This window comes from Rattus rattus, chromosome 14, assembly GCF_011064425.1.
Source record: "Rattus rattus isolate New Zealand chromosome 14, Rrattus_CSIRO_v1, whole genome shotgun sequence".
Classification (NCBI taxonomy): Eukaryota; Metazoa; Chordata; class Mammalia; order Rodentia; family Muridae; genus Rattus; species Rattus rattus.
In genome coordinates this window covers 16,321,782-16,348,585 of record NC_046167.1, presented here as the reverse complement: position 1 = coordinate 16,348,585, position 26,804 = coordinate 16,321,782, and the positions used below count along the sequence as shown (strand labels likewise).

The window sequence follows — 26,804 nt, the reverse complement described above, 5'->3', positions numbered from 1 at the left end:
TCTGGGTTGCCTGAAGAAAGGTGAAAACTTGTGCTGTGGAGCTTTCTTTTCCTCAGTGAACCTGGGTTGCTATACAAAGAATACTTTAAGCTGTGCAGTTTAAACAAAATGTGTTTACTTCTTACAGGTCCGGAGACTGAGAAGATCCACATTAAGGCACAGACCTGAAGTGTGTGTGTGTGTGCGTATGTGTGTGTGTGTTCACACATGTAGCTACACATATATGTCCAAGTGTTCATGCACACTTCACGGAGGGCAGAGGATCACCTTCGTTTCCATTCTTCAGATGACATCCCCTTTCTCTGAGCAGACTCTCTCATTGCCCTGAGATTCACTAAATACAGTAAACTGACTGGAACAAGCCCCAGGGACCTGCCTGCTTCAGCCTCCCCAGTAGTGGGATTGGAGAGTGCGTCCCCAACGCCTGACTTTTTTGAGTTCTGGTGACTGAGCTCAATTCCTTGTGCTTGCAAGGGAATGCTTTACCAACCAGATCCCCTGTTTATTATGAACTAAACACTTTTTGAAGTTTTCATACATGAGTTCGCTATTTGCAGTATTTCTACCCTCTCTCTCCCATCGGATATTCCTGTGTAAGTTTCTGCTCACGAACACTCTAAACCAGTCCCCAAGACCTCCGTTCTCAGGACGTGACCCTTTCTGAAATATTCCATTTGGAGGGACCATTACAGAGGAGATTTAGACTTAAGCATGTGTGTTTTGAAAGGATGCTTTTAGTCTACGGCATTTATTTATCCAAAGAACCCTCTTCTTAATCTATCCGTGAGAACATACAGTTCCGGTTTTAAAACACACACACACACACACACACACGCACACACACACACACACACACACACACACTGGTTTTTCTGACGGTCTCAACATAGCACCCTCTACATAGCCCTGGCTGTACTGGAACTCACTATGTAGACCAGACTGGCCTCAGTATCAAAGATCTGCCTGCCTCTACCTCCTGAATGTCAGGTAAATATTGACTGTCTCTCCTGATAAAAACCATGAGCTGCTGTCTCTGCATCCTCAGGGTGACTTCTGGGGCCCAAAGGGATATCCCTCTGCCTCACCTCGACACACATCCATGAAGGGGTAGATCTTGGAAAGGTTGAATGGAAGAAGATACAACACATGGATGAATGGCTAGGAGGTAGGTCATTTTCTATGAAACTTGAATGAGAAGTCTCTTTAAAATGAAGCCAGAGCCACAATATTGCTCAACGATTCAGTTCACCGACTCATCATAATTAACTGCTGTAATAACATCTCGATTTATCCCATTTAACTTCTGCATTTTTCTCCAGCCTGGCCAATTGTTTATCTGGTAAACTCCCACCCCATCTTTTTACAAAACGCTCGAGGAAAAGAAATGCTTGACCAGGCGGCAAAAGAGCGTCAGACCTCACACGTGAATCCTTCGGGCTCAGCTGTAGCCCTACTCTACGTCTTATATGTGACTTGGGGAGAGTGGCTCAGCTGCCTCTGTTTCCCCATTTGAAAGTACAGTCCTCTCCATGACAGTTGAGTGTTCGATCTACAATGAACGCACCCAGTTAAATGAAATGTTTTCTGTTGGTGTATGGTTAGCTATAGCAGATAATTTAGATTGCTAAATAGTAAATAGCAGAAGGAGGGAAGGAGGGAGGGAGGGAGGGAGGGAGGGAGAGCGAGAGAGAGAGAGAGAGAGAGAGAGAGAGAGAGAGAGAGAGAGAGAGAGCTACATTTGTAGAATGTCTGTCTAAAGATAAAAGGGATTTCTAAGTAAAATCTCTCTGAAACTTTTAAGCTGACTTGGTTGCTAGACAGGACAGCGAGTGTTGGGCGTCTTGCTGGGATCGTCCATGTGCTCCTGACCCCAGACAACATCATGTGGAAGCTGTTCTTGCCTAATGATATCCCCTGTTGATGGTGAGGACAGTTATCAAGAACAACACACATGTATTGTTGCTCCGAGTGTCTCTCCAGTTGGGAATTATGTAATAGCAAGGTCCCCGGAACAGCCTGGGACCAGCACTGGCTAGGCCTGTCTGAGACCCCCCTTTCCCTAAGCCTGAAAAGATGGTAACATCTGGCAGCCATACGGGTTACTCATCTTTGCACTCCTGGCCTGAAAACGAGTAGATGAATCTGGGAGCACGGGGAGTCAGATAAAGAGCACAGCTGGCCAGCTGTGGCCTGGTAGGTTCCCGGGACAGAGAGAAAGGGACTCACTTGGCCCTAACTGGCTCTTTAGGCTGCCCGGGGTCAGACAGGAACATGTGGATGTCATTGTGCTGCTCAAATGCTTCCCGCAGGAGGGAAAACAATTTTCTTGATGCTGATCTCTCTCCAAGTGCTAAGCAGCCTTCCTGTTTCACTGTGGAGGAGGGTACCTCAAGGTGCTGAGGGAAGAAACCTTACGTGGGGACGCCTTCACTCTGGTGGTCTACGTCAAAACTCTCCTGCTTCCCCACAAGCACATTTTTCTCTTTCTCTGCTGTTCAGTTCCATCAGTCCCTGTTCACCCGTCCCAGGCAGCTACTCTCACCAGCCCTGACAAGGCCAAACACAGCCAGGAAGAACCAACTGTAAGAATGGAGCTCCATGTTCTCCTGATTCCCCGTTGCTCTTGAATGGGCTGGATAGGCTGGATGGAGGAAAGTCACAGAAAGGTTACGTTTGTTAACCTTTAGAAGCCCCCTGATTGCAACCCTCTCCTGAGCAGATTCGCCTCTAAGTTCTGGAACTAAAACTCATGCCTTACTCATCCTTACTCATGCTTGTCTGAGATGTGGGAATCTCTTCTCTGATTTTCTGTCCTCTGTCATCTGGCTCTCCCGCACCAAGGCAAGCCAGTAAAAGACATCCATGGGGAGTTTTCCTATTTATTAAAATTACTTGGTTTATTGGTTTATTCACTCACAAACCCATGCATATCTTGTATGCATTGGACCACACATCCCCAATTCCCACAGTCTTCCCTTATGGTTGTCTTTGTCCTCAAAAGTCCCCCCCCACACACACACACCATGCCCTATCTCTGTGTCTCTTTATGAATATCTGATTCACTGTATTCAAATAGGGTTGCTTGCTAAAAATTGGGGGTTATTTCTTTGAGCAAGGGCAACTTAGCAGTGGCTTTGGGACTAAGGGCTATATATGACCAACCCCTTCTCCAGCAACTGTTAACTGCCTATAGGCTTTTAGGCAGGAGTAGGGCCTCATGATGCCTCCCCGCCCCCGTCCTGGATGGAATATTGATGGGTCCTATCTTCTGTAGATACCCGCTGCTGCTGCTGCTGCTGCTGTTGCTAGCTTATGGTGCGGCAGTCACAGGTGCAGGCCTGTGTCCACTTCCCTCTGAGAATGTAGACGTTGATTCCTCCCACAGGTATGCTAAGCCGCTCATTCTAGGCTGCATCTGTGTGTGTCACGCTCTGTTCTTGTCTGATTTATTATTTCCCGTACATCCGAAGGCAAGAGCAAACTCTGAGTAGAAGGTTTATTTTTCAATTCGCTGGCTCTCCGGCACCAAGGCAAGCCAACAAAAGACATCCATGGGGAGTTTTCCTATTTATTAAAATTACTTGGTTTATTGGAATCAATTGGAAACCACCCACCAGCAAGGCCAAGTGACCTGCAGAGCCAATCAGGACGAGATCAGTATCTGGGACATCGACTGGGCAGGATGCCACAGTGGGGGCGGGGGGGATCTTCTGCTAAGAAAAGACCTAGTTGTTTAGAGATCCAATGTACAAACTATTTGTGTGCCTGGACTCAATGTAAATTACCTCAGAAGGAGAGCCTGGGAGCACCATCTGGAGAAGGCAACTGGAAAGAAGTCTTCCAAAGCATTAATAGAGGGTACAAGGCAGAGTGGCCAAACTTGGACACCATTTACAAAGAAAACAAATGACAAGGCAACCCCGCTTCCTCAGAAAGCATTACGTCACGGTAGAATAAGATGGGTAAGCCAGGTGCTACGATTTTACTTAATTACTCCTACCATTCTTATCTAGTATAGATGGGACAAGGAAGGCAGGAAGGGAAGTAGAATGTGATATTTTCATTCCAGCTTCCTGCCTTGACTCATTGCTCTAGGAGACATGGGACCTCCCCTCCACCATGGGTCAGGCTACCGCAGTACCGCTCATAGCAAGAGCCGAGGTGGTTGCATGGAACAAAAAGAATTGCATCCAGAGTAGACCCAATGTCACTTCCCTTTTAGGCACTCTCCTCATGCAGGCTGTCAGGCTCAGCTTTCCTGGACATGCTCGGGCCCCGCGCACTCTCCGTGTCAAATGGATGCAATGCCAGGTAGTCCTTATAGACACCGTCAATCAGCTTGGCGGCATTGTTTTTGTCAAACCAGCAGTCAACCTGCTCCAGCCCGTTGTAAATCTTCCTTTGTTTCCAGACCACTGGAACTCTGCGCCCCTTCACCTTCAAGATAGCCTCGGGCACCCCTTCTGCCGGAGGAGATAGCTGATGATTACTAAGATTCTTGCTGTATTCCTCAGGAGCTCCCACGAGTTTGGCATCCTGGTTCAGGAACTGACCTGAGAGGGGAGACAACTGATATAAGTTGAATGCAGACATCAGCTTTAATCTAATGTTGGTGGTGTCAGTTGCCATGGACCACTGGTCCTAGACTGGACCCTCCCTGGAGGCATTCATTCATTCATTGCCCAGTCCATGCACCAGACTATGTGGGGAGGCAAGAGATGAGATTCTTCTTATCATCGGCTGCCTCTTCTGGAAGCTGCCCGGTTGCTAATGCTGAGACAGCAAGTGGAGTTAGTTAGCATAATGTCCTGCTCAGTTGGGAGCACATGAATAAGACATAGAGCCATGCCTCGATTCTGCTCTCCTAGGTAAGACATCTTTCCTCATCCCACCCACCATGTGTTGTGTAGGACTAGGGAAGTGGAAGCGGTCAGCTCAGCTCACCCCTGACACTCAGCCTCCAATCCCCTAGAGAAAGCGAGGGAATTGCTCAGGCCAAGGGGGCATGGGTTTGTGTCTGCAGGATGGAGTTTATGCTTGGCGTCCAGACACAAGGAAACACGGCAAGCTTAAGGGCCAGGAAATCCTCCCTCCTAAATGGAGCTCAGAAAGTGACTCAGTCCCTATTTTTGGGCGAAGGGCCCACATGAGATTGCACATCACAGAAGGCCAGCCAGCATGGCCGGCCTGCTTCTCACAGCAACTCAGATGACTTCCTGTCAAAGGCATCCACCTCTCGTGCTCAGTGCTGGGCTGCCCTGGATCTGTTTCTTCTTGCAGAATGGCAAGAACCCAGCCCTTTGGATGACTTCTACTCATCTCTTTGAATTCTCAGAGGTCTAGTGAGAACTAGGGCTTGAGACCTACTCCTGAAACAAGAATACCATTTTCAGGGCTGGGGAGGGGCCTCAAAAATCAAGGAAAGCATTTAAGGACAGCCATCAGACTTGTCCTCTGACCCCACCACCCCAGCCCCATGCACATGAACCCCACACATACATGAACACATGTAGACCTACAAAAAGTAATCTAATTACTACTGCTACCCAAGGCTGAGTGTCAGGACGGAGCTGAGCTGACTGCTTCTGCTGCCTCACTCCTACTTAACAATGAGTAGGTCGGAGGAGGAAGGATCTGTTACCAAGGAGAGCAGAGGTGAGGCATGGCTCTGTGTCCGACTTACCTACTACTCTTTTGTCTTCCCAACCTAGCAGGACATTGTGCTACCTAACTCCATTTGCTGTCTCAGCCTTGCAACAGGGCAGTTTCCAGAAGAGACAGACCACAACGAGGAGAATCTCATCTCCTTCCCCACATAGTCCGGTGCATGGACCGACTCCATCACAAACTGGGCAACGTGAGAACGAATGTCCCCAGGGAAGGTCCAACTTAGGTCCAGTGGTCCATAAAAATGTCCTCACATATGAAGTCAGGCTTTCTGCATGTGAAGATCAGGGATCCATGTCAACTGTGGATTGACATGTACTGGTACTGAACATACAGACCTCCCTCTTGTCATCCATCACTCCACAAGCGGCCACCCACCTAACAGCCCGTGGCAGTTGTGAGAAAGGCCTTTGCTGTTGGCGATGTAGAAGCCCAGGTGGTTTCTCTGGAAGGGTGCTGGCTTTTTGTAGAGGTGGATAAGGATGACAAAAGCAATTGTGCCCTGGATGGTGACGGTGACATTGGCGTTGGCAGACACAGACACCTCCAGTCCTCGACTCCCTACCACCACGCTCTGGTTGCAGGGGAGGACCAGCCTGTCCCCACCATCCAGGATGACCCTGTTCGGTGTGATCTCAAGGTAAGATCTCTCCGGCCGGTTGATGAGGATGGTGATGGTGCGGAAGTATGTGCGATGTTTCTTGTGCCCATTTGGAGGTGCGGGGGCCCCAATAAGCTCTCCGTTCACGGTCACACCTCAGAGGTCGGGAAGAGAACAGTGGTTAGAAAAGCCATGTCTAATTTCTGCCTGAAGGCATCTGGTATGGTTTGGGCATGAACTGCCCAAAAAGGCACGTGAAAACCGCTCATCTCTCAGGTGGTGGTTCTATTTTAGGAGGTTTTAGAAATTAGGAGGTAGAGGCCAGCTTGGTAGAGCAGGTCTCTTGGAAGATGAACCCTTGGGATATCTTGTGGCAGCCATACTGTTTCTCTGATACTGATGTTTGGTTTCAGACCCAGGGACAAGGGACTGAGGTGCACATTTTACACACCAAAGCACACCTGGCCTCCAGGTTCTCCCAGCATCCCTCAGTCCCTACCTAGCATAACCTGTCCTTGACCCTGAACTTTCCAGCTCAGGGGCTGGGCTACTCTTCCCCCTAGAGGCTCCTTCCTATACAATCCAGATATTTTGGTTTCTGTCTCTCTCTTCCTTTCTTCTTTCTACATACCCTTTCTCTCTTTCTCTCTCCCTCTCCTCCCCCTCCTCTCCCTATGGCGACATCCTGGGCCTTGATTCTTGGGGCCAGTGAACTCGCTCACCCGAGAGCAACTTCCCAAGAAACCTGCCTTTAATATAGTCTAATCTGGCTTAAATTGGCTCATTTCACCAGTGTCAAAGAGATAACCTATCACCCATGAGGTGATCCCTCTCTGTCCCATACACCACCACCATGATTCTTTGCCTCACCCTGGGTCCAGAACTGATGGAAACAAAGATTATGAACTCTGAAACCAGGAGCCAAAATAAAATTTTCTCCCTTAAGTTTTTGATGTCACACATTTTATACCTTTTACAGAAAGCCATAAATAGTGTCTAATGAATTTCCTTCCATCTTTCTGATCTTTGTATCTACCGCCAAGACTGTTGTCTGGAGCGTGCCTATGGGCCGCTGAGTGTTTGCTGACTGAGCAAGTGAATGCTGGAGCCATGAATGGGCATCCCTCCATGTTCAAATGTAGCAATAAGGACTAGGTGTGGGACAAACTGCCATAGAAAGTGGTTAATACCTTCATGTCCTTTCATTCCTGTGTCACTCGGGCACCTGCTGCTGTGGCGTTGTGTCTACGTGATAGGCACAATATGCATTGTGTCTACAAGGTGCCAATAATCAGACTTTAGAGATCCTTTGATGTCATCGATCCAGATCTCAAATGGTTTTTTAATTTGGGAGGCTGATTACTTCTACCTAACATGCGTTTACCCTTGGAAAAATCAGTTAAGATATTAATCTGAAGTTCCTTGTCTTACAAAACTAGGAGTATGGAACCTAAGGGAATTTGGGGGTTCATCACAGAAAGAGGCTTAGCTGAATGCAGCTGCTTCTCTGACTACTTTCTTATAAGCACAGCTGCAACTTTCCAGACATCTGTCTCAATTAAATGTTGTCATTTATGAGTTGCCTTGGTCATGGTGTCTGTTCACAGCAGTAAAACTCTAACTAAGACAGCTTCTCAAATTATAAATTTATTTATTTGAGATTTAACTCTGAGGTTAGAAAGGCCTGTGTGGTGGTGAGCCTTGTCATCTTGACACAACCTAGAATCACCTGTCTCAAGAACAGATTGTCTACTTTGGGGGCATGACTACAGGATGGTGTCTTAAGTTGATGTGGGAAGACCTAGCCTACTGTGGGCAGCACCATTCCCTATGCAATGTGTGTATATATGTGTGTGTGTGTGTGTGGGGGGTGTCCTGGATTGTATAAGAGTAGAGAAATGTCTTTCTGTTCTTGACTGTGAATATGATATGACTAGCTTCTTTAAGTTCCCGCCCCTTTTCCTTCCTCACAGTAATGGACTGTAACCTGGAATTATGGGATAAAATAAGCCCTTTCTCCCCCAAGTTGCTTTTGGTCAAGGCATTTTCACATAGCAACTGTGATGGTTTGCATATGCTTGACCCAGGGAGTGGCACTATTAGAAGGTGTGGCCTTGTTGGAGGAAGTGTGTCACTGTGGGGGTGGGCTTGGAGACCCTCCTCCTAGCTGCCTGAGGATGGTCAGTCTGTTCCGGGCTTCCTTCGGGTGAAGATGTAGAACTCAGATGCTCCTGCACCATGCCTGCCTGGATGCTGCCATGCTCCCGCCTTGATGACAATGGACTGAACCTCTGAACCTGTAAGCCAGCCCCAATTAAATGTTGTCCTTTATAAAACTTATATTGGTCACGGTGTCTGTTCACAGCAATAAGACCCTAACTAAGACAGCAACCAAAATGAAGTGAGGGCAGCTTGCAAGAAAACAATCTGGTAAAGTAGACCAGGGACTAAACCTCATGTGGTCGCATCACAAATGCCAGCTGTGGGAGTTGGCTATAACCTTTCTTGCCAAGACACTTACTGTTTAGTACCTGGGAATATTAGAAGGTGCATGCTGGAGCTGGTCCTCACAGTGCTGGGCTATGTGGCTGCCCCTAAGCAAGGTTACCTGCATTGTACCCCAAAAGCATTTTCTATGCTAATCTCTTTCACTCCGTTCCTCTTTGTACCCAGGGTGGGGGGCAAAGCCCCTGTTAAGTACATTTGCGAGCTGTGGGTTTAATGTCTGAACTATAGGTCTCCAAGGACCATGACCTACCTACCACCACAGCGTCTGAGTGGGAAGACATAATGATAATAAGATGTGCTGCGTTGCTACAGCACTTGAGTGTTTCTACCCACGATTCAGTTGACTCTGTTATGTAACAGCTTGTGAGACAAGCACAGCATCACTACTCCCATTTCACAGGATGGACACTACAGCTGCTGTGGTGTATGTTCAAGGCCATCCTAGGGGTATACGGTAAAGGGCTTGAATATGTGTCCGGAAACGTTGTACAGTTCCTTTACTAATCATCGGTGTCTGCTGAGCATCTAGAATGTCTCCCCTCTATGACTGGTCATTTATGGAATGTCTCTTTTCTGTAATTGGTCATTTATAGAATGTCTCTCTTCTGTAACTGGCCGTTCATCTTCAGCACAGGGTGTGAAATGTCCACTCTCTTTCTCTAGGGACCACGAGAGAAAATAGAACTTACCAGAGCCCAGGTGATCAGAGACCAGCCGTAGGATGTCCCCAGGCTCTCCGTCAATGTTAAAGCAGACAGTGAGTTTGCTTACGGGGAAATCCACAACAAAATGAGGATCTCCATCCACTACAGGAGCAAGAGAAGAAGAAAAGGAAAAAGTGCTTATTGGCTAAATACTTCTTTACGTTATCAGACGCATCATTTGCTTAACCGTAATCATAATGCTATAAGAACAGCGTCCTCGAATCCAAAGAAGGAAAGTGAATTTAGTCATGACTGTGTTTCCATCACCCTTTGGACAGCTAGGCTCTGCGAGGTAAGAAGATATAAAAAGAGAAGGGAGGATTTCTGTGACTTTCCAATGGCTCCTGAGTTTGACTTCCCCTGTGGGCACTCCCATCAATTGCTTTGTCCCTTAGCTGTCTAATCAAGGAGCAGAGACACAGAGCTGGAAGGATGGCTCAGTGGCTTAGAGCCTTCCTCCCAACCCAGAGGACCCAACTTCAGCTTCTAGTACCTACATGGAGGCTCACAACCATCCATAACTCCTGTTCCAGGGAATCAGACGCCCTCCTTTGGTCTCTTGGGGCACTGCGTGTAAGTGTTTCACAGTTGTACATACAGGCAAAACACTTAAGCTCATAAAATAAGAATGAATAAATCTTAAAAAAAAAAAATAAGAGATCTTTTCTTTCCTATGGTAAGAATTTCATGGGAAGTACTCTTTCTCCAACACAGTCTGGTGTGTCCAACCCTCATCTTGAGAATACAGCTATGAATCAGCTTGACACAAGATATTTTTTAAAAGATTTATTTATTATATGTAGGTACACTGTAGCTGTCTTCAGATGCACCAGAAGAGGACATTTGATCCCATTTCAGATGGTTGTGAGCCACCATGTGGGTGCTGGGATTTGAACTCAGGACCTCTGCAAGAGCAGTCAGTGCTTTTAACCACTGAGCCACCTCTCCAGTTCTCAACACAAGATTTAAACTTACTCAAATCATTATGGAATTTTTTTTTGAGTGAGTATATGTATATGTAGGTGTGGGACTGTGTATTTTCACATGTGGCACAAGCGTTTGTGTCTGTGCACATGCCAAAGGAAGGCATGAGGTAGCTCTCTCTATCACTCTCTGCCTTATTCACTGATTCTAGAGCTAGGCATCCCAGCAATCCCCATGGCACTGACTTAAAGGCATGCATGTGGCATCTCGCTGCTGGGATTCGAACTCAGGTTCTCATGCTTGTGCATCAAGAGCTCTGACTAAGCCGTCTCCCCGACCCCATTATGAAATTTGCTTTTCCCTTTTGAAACTCACGTGTAGGTTCTAGAACATAAATTTTGTAGACTGCAACGTCATGCCGCAACGTCATGCCACAACGCCAACAGGTTGGACGCTCCTACTACACAACTTCGTAGGCAATTACAGTGTGAACTGATTGTAACCCTCGGCACTAGTGATCAGCCCACATTCAGTCAGTGACAGGCAAAGCATAAAAGTCACTAGGAGGCTGAGTGTTGTAGTCAGTGACAACAGTGGCAGTGTCCCTTTGGGGTCACACAGATGAGACTATAAGCCTCATCCCTATTCTTTGCCTTTCATCCCGTCTTCACCTCTGCTAAAGGTAGGCAGTATTGCCTCTTCCTCTGCAGACTCTCTGGGAATCAATACCCACAGTCTTCTCTTAATACACGGGAGATTCCATTTCTTCCCGACTTACACAGAGAACGTGACTGGGAATACCTTTCTGCTCTGTGTGAATATGTAGATGGGAAGTGTGAGTGTGTGTGTGTGTGTGTGTGTGTGTGTGTGTGTGTGTGTGTGTGTGTGTTGGAACTGTTAAGTCTGGAGGAGTTCAGTCTTTTCAAACAGCAAGGAATTCCATGTCTTCCCTGTGACTCCCGTACTATCTCTCAGAAAAGAGCTTGAGTGAACTCAGCAGCTCGCACCCTGAGGTGCCTCAAGGCCCCTGTGAAGGGCAACATAAAGAAATGCAAGGTGAGGACGGGAGAGATGGCTCAGTCAATAAAGGCCCTAGGTCCCACGTAGAAGGACCTGCATTCAATCCCTAAAATGCATGAGAAAAGCCAAGTCTGGTAGCCTGCGCTTTCTAATCTCCGTGATGGCCAGTCAAGTGAATCTCTATAAGCTTGGCGTCGGCAACTCTCCCCTGCCTGGTGAAATCTCAAGCCAAGGGGAGATCACGTCTCATGTATAATGTGCAAGGGCTCTAAGAAATGAAAATGGAGGTTGTCCTCTGACAACCACACACATGGGCACCCACCCACATACAAATGTAGCGAGAGGGGTAGGAGACACGACACCACAGGAATCTATCTTGATGAAAGAAAGAATGCCCATCTTTGGCACCGGTGTGATAGATTGCCTAACTGTTGTTGTCTGAAGTTTCTGCTGCATTGAAAACATAACCCCCCCCTCCCTGCCTCATACACAGGAAGTCATTCACTTGTTCCAAGAATGTGTGGAGGAGCCCAGCAGTCATCACCACAGGCAATGTCCGAGAGAAAGGTTTGTTCACATTCCACAACTCACAAGCACCATAAGAAAGCTCATCCCCTCAGTGGGACACTCGGTGCTTCTCTCCTCACATCGATCCCTTGGGGTGTCCCTGGCTTTGTAAACACGCTTCATCAGCCGGAAGAGAAGAACCAAAACTTACAGGGGAAGATGCAGACATTGGGAGACTAAACCCAGACGTTCTTCCAACCGGATTCTTAGTATATTACATTCTTAGAAGACGCTGCCAAAAGGGAATTTTACTACATCGTCAGCCTGTGCTTCCCTTCAAAGCCAAGGATTCAAAAACAAACAAACAAGCAAACGAGAACAAAAATTCCAAAAACCCAAACCAAAACAAAGAAGTTCTGCCTGTACAGCGGACATCTTTATTTTTGTAACACCGTTTTTAACTTTGGGAGCGTAGATGCTGGAAGCATGCTATAAACCCAGTGTCCTTTAAACAGAGTAACAAGCGGAGTGAGTCTCCTCTCTCCGCCTCCTCTCCTGGCACTCCTGCCAGGCTGGGTCATCTCCTTGGTGTTTATACAACGGCTTGTGATGGTTCTCTTCCACATGCTCCTGTTGCTGAACAACCCAGGAGCGGGAGGGCGTGCTCTGCGAGCTCCCGTGTTTAACTGGCTTCAGAGAACACGCAAAAACTTCTTACTCTAAATTACACATTCACTTACCCGATGTCTTAGAGATTTTAATTCTTGGGCCGTATGGTTTCTTGGGAGCAGGTTCTGAAAAGGACACAGAAAAGAATGGTTGAAAGATGCTGGGTTTAAAGATGTGCGGAGAGGCACAGAGAGCAGTGGGTGGGGACGAGAAATACACAACAGCTTCCAGATATATTTATAATAACTGTGAGAATTAAAAAGCCAAAGATCACAAATTCCATTCGGGCTGCAGAATGAGACCCTGTGACCAATAATAAGGCGAAACCAAATCTAAGAACTAAAAGGATCCTCCAAAAATGATTCAGCAAGATGACTCGGCAGGTAAAGTCACCCACCTTGCCACCGAGCCTGACAAACTGAGTTCAGTACCTAAGACCCACATGGTGGAGGGGAAAACAACCCCCTCGTATTGTTCTCTGACTTCTACTTGTATTCTGCACAGCACCCTGTCCCCCTCCCCACAGGAACACACACACACACAATAAATAAATTAAGTGTAATAACATTTCACATAAACAAGCCAGAACGGAGTCTCGCTAACTTTGCCAGCAGATGCTTCATTTATCTGAGATGGGAAACAGCTTGTGCTGAAAGGCCTGAAACCCTCAATACGTTTTCAGGACTACACACCCCACGGGAGAGGTGTCTACTATTAATGGAACACTTGTTCCATGCCAAAGGACACTGGCTTCATATTCACTGCTGGCACTGGTCCTTCGTGGAGCGTCCTATTGTCCCCACTTGCAGGCAAGCAACTGTACCCTCGGGGAGGTCCCTAAGTCTGTCCTGGACTTCATAGCTGCTCCGGAAAAGTCTGTGGATCTGAACTCCATGCTCTCTCTGCCGGTGTACGTGCTTGTCAGAGTTTAATGTGGGAAATAAATTAGCATTTATGTGATTCTAGGAGGACCTGGTTAACGTTCTGCTCCTTTCTAGGGGATGGAAACTTGACAAGAACAATAAAAATGTTACCCATTAAAAACCAGGCCACTTTCCACATGCTGGTAGTAACCGATGATGTGGCCTTTGTTTGTAGTTTAAACTTTTTCCTGTCACTAAGAGTTCTGTCAACTCTCATCAAAGTGAAGGGTGTGTAAATCACGAATTTTCAAGAGTGCACATGTTGGGGTTTTTCTTTTCAATGTATATGTGCTCTTTGTCTCTATTTTGTTGAGACACGATCTTATTGCATAGCCCAGGCTGAGCTTAGATTCACTGTCTTTCTGCCTCAGCCCCATGAGGTGACTTCAGTGAGCAACATTTCTCCTCCGCCTGCCATTCTTTCTATGTGCTTGTGAGCTACAGTTTAGACCAAGCATAGCTACTTGAGGTAGCATCTGGCGACCGTGCCCTCCATGTAGGGTCATTGTTTACAACGCTTACGCTGTGATAAGGTTCTGAGGTTCCCTTGGTCTTACGAGGAGTTAGCTCTTACACGCAGGCCACCCCCGAGTCCATGCTACCTGGCTGCATGCTGGCCTCTCGAAGGTTCTGCACCACTGTCGTGGGTCCTGTGGCTGCAGACATGCCGTGGGTGTCCTCCAGCTGGTTCGGGTGGAGCCCCGGCTTCTTCAGCTTCATGGAGGTGAAGGGGGTGAGGAAGTGGTAGTTCAAGGCTAAAGCCTGGGCCTTCTGCCTCAGCTGCTCTTTCTCTTGTTCACTGTTGCTCTGCACCCAGGAACTCAGCAGCTCCTTCACCGTGAGGTAGCTCCAAAGGCGCTCTAGATGGTTGGGGTCCTTCCCGCCCCCGCTGACTGAGCCGGGCGTGACGGAGACGTCATTCCCCATCTTCCGGGACTCCACAGGGATGTCTCTCTTCAGGATGACAAATTTCTTACTGTTGCTGGCAGTGACCTCCACGTGCAGTTGATCAAACTTCTTGTCCGCCATCTTGCCTGCAATCACAATCTCGGAGCCGTTGAAGTAGTTGGGGAACAGGGTTTTGGTGACTCGCTCTACCGCGTCAGGAGGGTAATCTATGCGGATGTCAGAAAGAAGCGGCGTCCGGATCTCATCGTAGAACCTGCAGAGGGAGGACAGAGAGGATCAGGGCCTGGCTGGGCTACAGGTGGTCAGTCCTGAGGTAAATCAGACTCTGAGGGTATGGGTCCAACTGTGCACGTGACTGCATCCTGCACTGCACTGCTTGGTAGCAGCAGTGACCTGAATCCCTCTAGTGAGTGAACATTCACTATTTCACAGAGCTTCCAGGTCTGCAGAGGAAGGAGGACGGTAGCCTCCTTAGAATCAATCAAAATCCCCCACTGCCTAGCCGAACCTTACTTTCTTAAAATAGTCTTCATGTGATACAATTCCAAAATTGCTCAAAGCACCTGGTAAATTTCCACTGGACATACCTAAGTTTCTCTGCTTATGATTTGCTTTTTTTTTCTTTTTTAAAGATTTATTCATTTATTATATGTAAGTACACTGTAGCTGTCTTCAGATACACCAGAAGAGGGCATCAGATCTCTTTACAGATGGTTGTGAGCCACCATGTGGTTGCTGGGAATTGAACTCATGACCTCTGAAAGAGCAGTCGGGTGCTCTTAACCGCTGAGCCATCTCTCCAGCATGATTTGCTTTTTAAAATCAACTACACACTATGAAGGTACCTGGGGCCGTGCATGAAACTTAGCCCACCTGGACTTTAGACAGAGCTTCTATGGGATGTAGCGTTTGCTTCCAGTAGCGTTTCCTGTGGACCTGTTACATGGCTGCTTCTGGCTACTCAGTGATGCTATTACCATTTCCCTTCTAAGGATCTAGAAAGGGAGGGACATGGGGGTCTGTCTCCACTCCCTTGCTTTAGGACACGTGGCTCCATTTCCTCAAATGTCATCAATAGGCCTGAGACATTAGCAGCATCTTTTCCAGAGTCACCAGCTCTCTTCCTATGTCTGATCACTCCTTTTAGATGATAGTTTCCTAACTGGGCATGTGACCATCTGCCTACAAAAGAATTCATAGCCTCTGTTGCGGACAACTATGTCATGAGTTTCACCCGTGCAATGTAGCTAGAAGCCCTATGTACGCCTTCCAAGACATGTGCTTGTAGTAAAACAGCCCGTGTTCACTTCTGTTTCTTTTCTTCCTGTTGGGTCTAGAGATCAGAAATGACAGTGACTCAATTTCTATGCCGCGGATAAGAGTAAAGCCTAAGGAAGTGGGGGCATGAAGTCCCATTTGGTCTGTGAGTGACTATACAGGAGCAGACTAACCTTTATCAACCATTAAGGACACTTAAATAAAACCACTTTAAGTCGGTACAGCTAGATACGTTTGTGAGGCATCGCAATGTCTACCCTTACCTACCGCCTTCTAGCTATTCGTGAGGGCCACAGGAGATTATGAATACACAAAATATGTGCCTTGTTTTAAGTTCTCTGGAAACACAAGGTATAGAGAGCATCTCTGGGACAATGGCAGTTTTGACAATGGGTTTCAAGGCAATTGCTTCTCCTCGTCACCTCCTGATTAAATGCTAGTTCTGGTACCAGGTTTTCTCTCTTTGAATCTGGTTTTGGATAATTTTCTTTTACAGGGTAGGAAGGCGATCTATGTGCTCACAATTGTCAGAGAAAAATGTCAGCCAGCCCCATAGCACCCACCTGTTTGGCTTGTGTATCTTAGAGATGGGCTTATCGTTCATAAATTTCTTTGGTTGTGGCAACTGAAATCTAGATCAAGGAGGCTTTTCCTTTGAAATAGATCCCATATTTGTATAATGCACATGGGGGTACATTGTGCTGAATCTGGGGACAGTACTGCTGTCAACAACTACCTGACCATGAATGTGCAGTAATTATTAATCTTTACAAGTTTGTCCATTAAACTGTCATCGGTTATAATCCTCATTTTGCAAAAGAGGAAACCGAGGCAGAGACAGCCTTCAAAGCCTACCTAAAGTCACATATTAAACTCAAACCTGTTTTCCAAAAACGATTATGAGCCAGACATGGTGTTACACACAAGGATTTGTTACACCAACAAGGCAGCAGGATAACAAATTCAAGGCCATTTGGGAATTTAACAAGATCCACATATCAAACTAAAATCACAGAGGGGCTGGCTAGCTCGCTGGTGAGTAAATCATTTGTTTAGTATACACAAGCCCTTGGGCTCAATTACCAGTGCTACAAAAAGAAATAATTAAAAATGATTTTAAATATAAGAATCAACCCCACAGTAACATCCCTCAACGCAGTGAACGGTTTTCATTCCAGCGACTGAGTGAAAAAGGCAGTCCTTAGCTCTGGGTTTTTACCACATCTACCCTCAGCCCCTGGTTATGAGGAGACAGACAACCTACCCGATGAGCTGTGCTCCTGCCTTTTCCTCCTCATGAACGCGCCTCGTGAGACCGCAGTTCTCCAGCGAAAGCTTCTCTAACAGTCTGAAGTCCACGTCATTGCCGATGCCAACGGTGAAGATGCAGATCTGGCCTCCAGTGGCTTCCTTGGTATTGCTGAGAATCCTGAGGGTATTGGTCTCCCCGAAGGTGGGTTTCCCATCCGTGAGGAAGATGATGAGGGACACGCTTCGATCTTCGATGTCATTCTGGGCCACGTAGTTGTTGAGCAGTTTGATGGCAGTTTGAAGGGCCCCATTGATGTCCGTGCCTGTAGGACATCAACACAGAACAGCTCATGGCTTCTACCTCTGCAGGTACGGTCACAGCGGCAGCCAGCCTTCAGCCATTCGGAGTCTGGGCAGGACTTTAGTGGTGGTGACTTTATGGTCTATCTAGAAATCTGACATGTGTTTGCTTACTATATGTAAGTGATTATCTTACCGTAAAAACGTCCTGCGAGTGAGGAGGTACACACGCACACACACACACACACACACACACACACACACACTCTCACACTCACACACTCACACACACACACACCACAACACACACACACACTCACACACACTCACACACACTCACACACACACTCACACACACTCGCACACACACACTCACACTCACACACACACACTCACAGACACACACACTCACACACACTCAAAAACAAACTTAAAAATAAAAATCTTCTGAAGGTGTTCAGTGACGACTCAGCCTATAAAGTTCCCTTTGCCTTAATATCAATGGGCTCTCTAGTATTTTATGAAAATATCTTTGAAGAGAACAGGAAGTTGTATGAAGGCAGAGACGTAGAAGGAGAACAGAGCCCAGAGTGAGGATGTGGGGGACAAGGGAGAACTTCCCAGCTGCCTTCACATGTTCCCCCGATGAGATCCAGATGACTAAAGAATTAATGAGTGGCCTTCATTATCTCTGCGTCCTTGTCTTTGTCCCTCCAGGATCACCTCTGCTTGTGAAAACCCACGGGAGAAAGCATTGGAATCTGAGCTCCTGGCCGTGGTGGTGGTGTGTGTGTGGGGGTGAAACAGTGGACCGCGTGCTGGGTGTGCAATCCTAAGGACCACAATCTGCATCCCCAGAACCCGCAGGAAAGCCAGACGTGACCGTGTGCTTCTTCTATAACTCTAGCTGGAGGACCTCGGACACAGCCAGTTATCAGAACACAGTAGTTCATTAGCCAACCATTCCAGTGCACCCGGGGTTCAGTGAAAGAAAGACCCTGTCTCAGGAAATAAGTTAGAGAGTGAGAGAGGAAGACATCTTGTAGTGACTTCTGGCTTCCTTGTGCACATATGCACACACGCGCTTGCAAGCGAGCACACGTGTTCACCATCCCTGCCACCCTCGCCCACAGAGCTGGTTGTCATCAGCGTCTCTGATGAAAGTGTTCAGTGACAGAGCAGATGCTAAACAACTGTTTTCTTGGAGGGTGAAGGGACTGGCTGTTGATTGGCAGAGGCGTGGGGGGCAGGGGAGCCTGCTGTAGTAGTGCTCCTGGATTACCTAAAAGTTCCATTCAAATTCAACTTATCAGCCAGCGCCTCACTATGGGTAGGATGGTGATCTTACTGTAGTGTTGGACATCTGTTTTTTTTGATGATTCCCTCTAGAGGTTTGAGATAAAACGTGTACACCAAACCCCCTCATTTTAACTCATTTTTTTTTATGTAGTGGACTTGAGATAAAATATTTATGAAAAAATTATTTTTTTAAATATTTATTTATTTATTTATTTATTTTAAATGTTTTCACATTCTAAACTCCATTTTTAGTAAGATGTATGTGTTGTGCTGGGATGGGAAAATGTACCATGTTTAAAAGAACCAAATTATTTCCCTCATTGCTTTCTGTCTTCAAAACAAACAGACAAAACAAACAGACAGACAGACTAGAAGCTGGACATAGTGATGCATATATACATTCCCAGCATTCAGGAAGCTGAGGCAGGAGGATTACTGAGAGTCTGAGGTCACTCTGAGCTATATACAGCGAGACTGTCTTAAAAGAGAAAAACAATAAACAAAAGAAGAAAAGTAGGTAACCCGTGCTCGTGACAGATACATCCGCACGCGTCACCAAAGTGCAGAGTCCAGACAGGCGCAGAAGATACAGCTATAACAGAACCTTGCATTTTCTTAAGCCATTGATTTGCCTTCTTTTTATCGTGTGTAATTTCATCTCGGCTCTGCGTGTGTGGGCGTGAACATATAGCACGCATCTGTATTGTCTTCAATCAGCACTGACAGTGCCAAGACTCTTCCTCTCCTAAAGCCAAGGAGAGTCAGGGCATAAATGTGGCTCAGCTCTCATGCTTGCACATGCGCACTCAGGGCACATCCGGGCTCAGAATGAGCAGGGCATCTCCTGCACGCTCACCAGTGCTGGGTTCCCTCCACAAGCAGAGTCCTACACAACTGTCCACCCATTCCACGGAGAGCTCACAGGATGCCCCAGTACCAGAAAGAGAACTGCTCTGTTGGATAAAAACAAGCAGCACATTTGATCTTAAGGAGAACAGAGCCCTTACCTGCTCGGGCCCTTCAACACGCTTGAAATAGTTTAACTCTCTCACTCCGGTAGCCGGACTACCGTCACCCTCTCGTTTTATGGACTAGGAAGGAAGCAAATGACTAACAAAGCGTGGAGCGAGATTCTAACCCAGGAATGCATGCTCCAGAAGCTCTGCTCCAACCTTGAGAGAACATTTCAGAGAGGATGCAGAGCCCTGTGACGTTCTCCAGGGGAGGGCCGGGCAGTGAAGGGGCAAGGAAAGAAAAAGAGTGAGAGGTAGTGTTGTGGTTCAGAACTCTTACTGCTCTTGAAGAGGACACGCTTCAGTGTCCAGCACCCACATCAGGCAGCACACAATTGTCCTGGGGCATAGTGCCCTCCTCTGGCTTACACGGGTACTTGCACATAGGTGGTACACACAAATGAGAGGAGGGACGGGGAGGGAAAGAAGGGGGAGGGAGGGAGAGAGACAGACAGATACACACACACACACACACACACACACACACACACACACACAGAGACAGAGACAGAGACAGACACACACACAGAGACAGAGAACACAGTGGGATTCTTAGATTTGGGTTCTACATATCAGCTCTTTTCTAAAGATGTTAATTGCTTCTGGGAGACACACCATTCTAATGGTAAGCAGTGTCACTAGCCTACGTTGAAACCAGCAGATAATCACCTAGCCCGCATCACGCATTAAGCAACATGCCGGGACTTAGGGGCTACAGAGAGGAGCCGCTTTTCTTTAATAGATAATAACTATAATATTAAACCTCATCTTTTTATTTTAAATGCCCAATGATAAAACAGTTCTGGTTACTGATAGAAAACGCCTGCATAAGTCAAGGTGCTGGCCATGCAACAAGTTAAACAGAGAGTTTAGGTGGGAAATTGGGGGCGGGGGCTCCGCCTTGGAGGGGGAATGATGAGTATGAGGATCCTCACACGGGGAAAAGGCCGACCAGCGTGTTTGGCATAGTGTTTCCAGATAGCGACAGTGGAATTAGCAGACACGGGAACTCCACAAGATAGTGTAGCTGCACTTGGGAAAGGGTTGGAGAGCAGGGACTGGCGCGAAGGCTCTTCAGGTCAAGGGCTTTGCTGTGCAAGTCTGACCACCTGAATTCAATGCAGAGCCTCCGAGGCTGATGCCCATACACCATTGCTACAGCTCAGGCAAGACCATAGCTTGTTTTACAGGGCAGCTCCACTTGCCATTGCTTGAGCACATACTTAATTCTGGATGGTGCACTTGGCTTCAGGTTTCCATCAAGGGAGAGATGGCTAAGCAGTCAAGATCACTTTCTGTTCTAAAAGAGCCAAGGCTCATGTCAGGTGGCCTACAACGGCCTGCAACTCCAACTCCAGGGGGTGCCACGCCCTCTTTTGTTTTCCATCGGCACCTTCACACAGGTGGCATTAATTTATAGAAATACACACATATAAGAAAATCAAAATAAACCTCAAAATCTTCCCCAACCAAGAATGATTTACCAAAACCAGCTTCCTTGTTCAGGATCCACACTGTGGATGGATTTTCCAACTACTGCTTGTCACGACCAACGTATGGTCTAAGAAACAAGAACTTATGAACTCGAAGACGATATAGGGACCTGGGGAAATGCTCATTGATTCTTTTGCTAGTATAAGCTTCCACGCCCAAAGCCTTGTCTCTCCACAGAGAATGAGCGTATGGTCATACCAAAGCTGGATAGAAGGGGCCCGTCTGGAATCATTCTTATTTTTACCTCCAGTGGGCGACAGATGATACATGTAGATCTTGCCATTCCTAATGTTGTCAGGAGTCACGGGTAGCAAGTGGTCCTTCCACATTTTAATCCGGTTGGAGAACCCAATGATATTGAAGCGATCCTGGGGTCGGAGGTCATTGAGAATTGTGACGAGGGCCTCCCGGGTCTAGAAAAAGACAAAGCACAAACAGGTCACCTCTGAGCCTGTTTGTCCGCAGGTGCCCTGACTTAGAAACTGATGACCAGGACCAGCTTCGGGGTTCATAGTTAATGTGTGCCCTGTAAAGAGCTCATCCACCTGCTAGAACACGGTATGAGATGGCTGAATAGAGGACATGAGAGTTTCAGGAAACACGGGTCATATGCTGCTACCAACCATAGCGTATCAGGTCGCTGCATCCTCACAACCGCCGTTCTCTTCTAAAACTCTTCAATTAAGGTTTGATTTTTGTATATGTGCAGATGTGTGCATGGGTGTGAATGTGAACTCACAGTTGACAGGTCACATGAGCTGATGTCCGACGACATTTTGTGGATGGTTTTCTCTTTCTGCCATGAGTCTTGTGGATTGAACTCAAGTTACTAGGTTTGATAGCAAATAGTAATTTTTACCTTTTTCGAACCATCTCACAGACCCCAAGCACCATTCTCTTAAACTAGACTGTTTCTCCATGTTGCTTCGTCCGTATCTTTTACCAAGAAGCCATTCGCCATCCCCAGAAAGATGGGCTAAGTTGCACTATGAAAGTTTTCTCACTGCTCCAAGGAGGCCCACCATTCCTCTCTCTAAGCTGGCCCTTGACCTAACACATTCCTACCATCAAGCATTTTTCAGGCTAATGGTGGCTTATTTTATGTCTTTCCCCTTAACCAGTGTTAAATTTTCTGTAGGTTGGGTTGAGTCCCAATCCTATCGCCCAGTAACATTCGGGAAGTGGCAGACATGGGTGTACTGGGGAATGAATGACTTAACATTTAACAACTTACAAAATGAAAGATAATAAAAAATATATTGATGGTAGTTTGAGTGAAAATGGACCCCATAGACTCACAGGGAGTGGCATCATTTGAAACGATCAGGGGGTGGAGTAGGCGTGGCCTTATTGGAGGAAGTGTGTCACTGGGGTGGGCTTTGAGTTTCAAACGCTCAGGTTAGGCCCAGTGGCTCTCTTTCAGATGCCTACAGACCGGGATGTAGATGATCAACTTCTCTCCAGCATCATGTCTCTTGCACACCACCATGCTTCCTGCCATGATGATGGTGGATTCCTCTGAATCCTGTAAGCCAGCCCCAGTTAAACGTTTTCCCTCATATGAGTTGCTGTGGTTGTGGTGTCTCTTCACAGCCATAGACCTTTGACTAAGACAACATTGATTTTTTTTCAAAGTTTTTATTACATTTATTTATTTGTCTGTGTGTGGGGATAAGTTGTGGGTTCTTGTGCAGTGTCATGTATGGGGGTCAAAGGACAATTTGTGAGGTTCTCTCCTTCCATCCTGTGGGCCCCAGGGTGTGAAGTCAGTTCATCGGGTTTGGTGGGAAGAACCTTCTTCCTCTGAGTCATTTCTTGGGATGCTGTTATAGGATTTTAAAACGTCACAAAATCTGTAAGCCAGAGTGACATGGTGATATAAGAAAAGAATCTGAAGTTGGGCATGGTGTTACACACTAATCCCAGAACCCAGGGGTAGTGTCACGACTGGGGCTAAGGCCATTCGCGCTACACAGTATCACTTTGTTTCTGAAAGTGGAGAGAGGGTTAGTGGGAAAGAGGGAACAAATAGGAGGAGAGGAGGGGAGGGGAGGGGAGGGAAGGGGAGGGAAAGGAGAGGAGGGGAACAGGAGGAGAGGGGAGGGAAGGGGAGAGGAGGGGAAGGGAGGGGAATCCAGAACTTAAAGAAACAGAAAGGACAGACTGACTGACTGTCATAGAGAATATAAAGCAGTAATAATAAAAAGCACACACCTTGGGCAAAGCGAAGGCATACAGGTGACTTGGGGGGGGTGATAACTGGATAAAGGTGACTGTTTTACTTCTGACATGTCTTACAGAAAAGGAAACCATAAGACCATGAGAAGAGGGAAAAAGTCTACATCTGTAAAGCAGATACTGTGGCAAACGCGGCCGTGTTCGTGAGTACCGTCGTGAGACGCTTGAGGAAACTCAAGGTGTGTGAAGTTAAGGATCTGCGATGTAGGTGCCATAGCAAGGGCCCTGGGCACAATGTTTACCCTTGGCTCAGCCCTGGGCAGGAACCTACGTGTCGTACATTGCTGCTCCTAAGTTATCCCATCAGTGGAACCAGGATGACAGGCCTGCCTCATCGGCCCTGAACACTAAACCAGGAACAAGATGAAGGATGCTCAGAGGGGAGGGAGTGGGGCCCATGGCGTTTGCTATCGTTTGGTTCCCAGTGAGATGCACAAGGAGAATTCAGAGAAGCACTGGCTTCGGGCAGGGGTGGTACAGACTGTGTTTGCTCTAGCCTCCCGCTGGCCTTTCCCTGGGTATTGTGGACCTTGATTCATATCCTGGATCCAGACAGTTACTGTACCTTCTGCCTCTCCATCCGTGGGAAACACCCACCACTTTCCAACTCTCCCTTCTAAACCTCTCTCTCTCTCTCTCTCTCTCTCTCTCTCTCTCTCTCTCTCTCTCTCTCCCTCTCTCTCTCCCTCACTCCCCAGTCATCTTTCCATCCTGTAACTAGGTGCTCACTTAAGATCCCACAGTCCAACTCTTGTATTCCAAAGGAAACTCCAAAATCCACTGCAGCAAACTAGAATGGGTGCATCTGCGTTTACGACTCTCTGTTATACCCTCTCCCAAAGTGCTGAATGAGCTGAGATCTTCTGGCCCAGGCATGTGTTTGTCCAGCTCCCTGGTGATCCTTGCTGAATTACTGTTCCATACATTCCCACCATTTCTTCATTTTGTGGGCCTGGAAAAGCAGCAGAGTCTAAAGACATTGCCAGAAATACAAAGCAGGAGGAGGAAGAGGAGGAGGAGAGGAAAAGAAGAGGAGGAGGAAGAGGAGGAGAGGAGGAGGCGAGGAGGGGGAAAGGAGGAGGTAAGGAGGGGGAGAGAAGGGGGGGAGAAGAAAGAGGAAGAAAAAGACGGAGGAGGAGGAGAAGAAGGAGAAGGAGGAGGAGGAGAAGGAGGAGAAGGAGGGGAGGAGGGAGAAGGAGAAGAAGGAGAAGGAGGAAGAGGAGGAGAAGGAGAAGGAGAAGGAGGAGGAGGAGGAGGACGAGGAGGAAGGAGAGCAGGTGTTGGTGATGATGATGGTGATTATGACGATGACTTTAACAGCTACTAGTTCTGATCATTAGCTGTCATGCTGGGTCAAAGATGATTGGCTGGCTCAGTCCTCACAGTCACCTGTGGTAAAGCCTCTAATCAGCGTTCCCACATGTACGATGCAGCTTAGGTACAGAGGAATTAAGAATCATGTCCCATAGGAGACATGATTAGAACACAGGAAGTCTCACGCCAGGACTCACGATGGCATCCAAGACAGTGGGATCTGTAGCTGCAAGACCACTGGAAGCCAAGTATGCTGAGTTAGAGCTTTCCCACTGCGCAGCTTGTCTTGGGAACTGTTCCAGCTCGCCTGCCAGACTCTATTCCTTTGTTCCTTTCAGTTTATTTCCTTGGCAGCAGCTAATGGATTCATCTTCTGTAACATCCATGCAGAAAGCACTACAGGAATTCCACATCCACCCAGGAATGAGAAAATGGGTGCATTTCATGAAGTCCATCTCCTGGGGCTGTCTCCCGCAGTCCTTCTCCTCACCCTTCCCAGAGCTGCCTCCTACTTCCAGGAAAAGAGACGCTCAGACGTACTTATTACCCCCATAATGCCAGGGAAGTCCCTCGGCTCTGTCTCCTCCCCTACCCCTGCCTCAAAGCCTTCGCTCCGCAGCAGAACACTGATGCAGAGACCCCTTTTTCCTTTCCCAGCTCTGACTCCATCCACAGGAAACATGCCTGGGGGTGCTAAGACGATAAACAGAATCTACACTCCAAAAGTCAGCACTTCCTCAGACATCTATGAGCTGCTCCACTGTGAAGGCACATCCTTCATAAAGCCAGACGTGCTCTGACTCTCGCTGGTGTTTCCATGGTCTCCCTCAAGGCCTTCTCATTACTCTCTTTGATAGAAGAGTCAAAGGACGACTTCTTCAGCCAAATTTCCAACTAGGCTCTCATACCTCACTCCCCCGCCCCCAAACTTATCTTTATTCAAGTTTACAGCTACCAATTCTGTTCTCCAAGACTTCTGGATTCACCTCTGGAATGCGATTCTCTCCAAGTTGAGGACAACCTGCCAACTAGTTCTCCAGGCAGGACCCTTACACACCTGCTTGCATAACCTTACTTGAGACAACGTATATAGCCTAGAATGGCTCCAACTCATGGGTTCTCCTGCTTCAACCTCACTAGTGCTGAGGTTCTAGGAATGTCTGGTACTTGTGGCAGTGATAGTGGCTCCCCCTCCTCCTCTCCTTCCTCCTCCTTCTCTTCCTCCTCCTCCTCCCCTTCTTCCTCCTTCTCTTCCCCCTCGTCCTCCCCTTCTTCCTCCTTCTCTTCCTCCTCCTCCCCTTCTTCCTCCTTCTCTTCCTCCTCCTCCTTTTCCTCCACTTCCTCCTGAGTCTCACTACATATCCCCTGGCTATCACGGAAGCACAGAGCTTTTCCTGACCCGTCCTTGCTCTGACCTCTGAGTTCTAGGATTAAAGGCACATGTTGTCATACCATCTCGCCGTCCATTTTTATAAGAACAGAAGAAAAACATAAAACACACAATTCCACTCTAGCATTAACCACTGTTGAGGTTCTGGTGTGCTACAGGGTCCTTTGGAAACTTCCTCTCTGTCTCTGTCTCTGTCTCTGTCTCTGTCTCTGTCTCTGTCTCTCTCTTTCTCTGTGTATGTGTGTGTGTGTGTGAAAGAGGAAGAACCACAGAAACGAAGAAGAAGAAGAAGAGAAGAGGAAGAAGAAGAAGAAGAAGAAGAAGAAGAAGAAGAAGAAGAAGAAGAAGAAGAAGAAGAAGAAGAAGAAGAAGAAGAAGAAGTTGTTGTTGACCTTAGGAACAGAGAGAAAACAGTCAAAGACACAAAATTGTTAGGGAATGTGATGAATGTAAGAAAGATGAAACTGGTCTCTGGGAACTGTGATCATTAGTGGTCATCGTTAACTTGACAAAATCTATAATTGCCTGAGAGATGGGCCTCTGAGCATGCCCATGGACAATCACTGTGATTACATTAATTCGGGTGGGAAGACCCATCCACTGTAGGGGGACACCATTCCCTGGCTGGGAGCCAAGACTGTATAAATAAAGAACTGACCTCAACAAGCTTTCACCACCCTGCTTATGGACAATGGATGGGATGTGATTAGCTGCTTCAAGTTCTGACTACTTGACCTGCCTGCCATGGTATGAGCCGAAATACCCTTAAACGCTGAGCCAGAATGAACCCTTCTC

At 47.2% G+C, this 26,804-nt stretch overlaps 1 protein-coding gene across 1 annotated transcript in view; it reads right to left on the bottom strand.

The window, feature by feature from the left end:
- Positions 1 to 3,482: 3,482 nt before the first annotated feature.
- Positions 3,483 to 26,804, bottom strand: part of Itih5 (inter-alpha-trypsin inhibitor heavy chain 5) — a 98,520-nt gene continuing 75,198 nt past the window's right edge. Inside the window, exons 8-14 of the mRNA XM_032884829.1 lie at positions 21,312 to 21,480; positions 16,975 to 17,284; positions 14,126 to 14,685; positions 12,672 to 12,725; positions 9,466 to 9,582; positions 6,046 to 6,423; positions 3,483 to 4,553 (exon numbers count right to left, since the gene is read on the bottom strand). Of these exons, the coding sequence (XP_032740720.1) occupies positions 4,219 to 4,553; positions 6,046 to 6,423; positions 9,466 to 9,582; positions 12,672 to 12,725; positions 14,126 to 14,685; positions 16,975 to 17,284; positions 21,312 to 21,480 (1,923 nt within the window). The 3' untranslated portion in view covers positions 3,483 to 4,218. The remainder of the gene's footprint in view (positions 4,554 to 6,045; positions 6,424 to 9,465; positions 9,583 to 12,671; positions 12,726 to 14,125; positions 14,686 to 16,974; positions 17,285 to 21,311; positions 21,481 to 26,804) is intronic.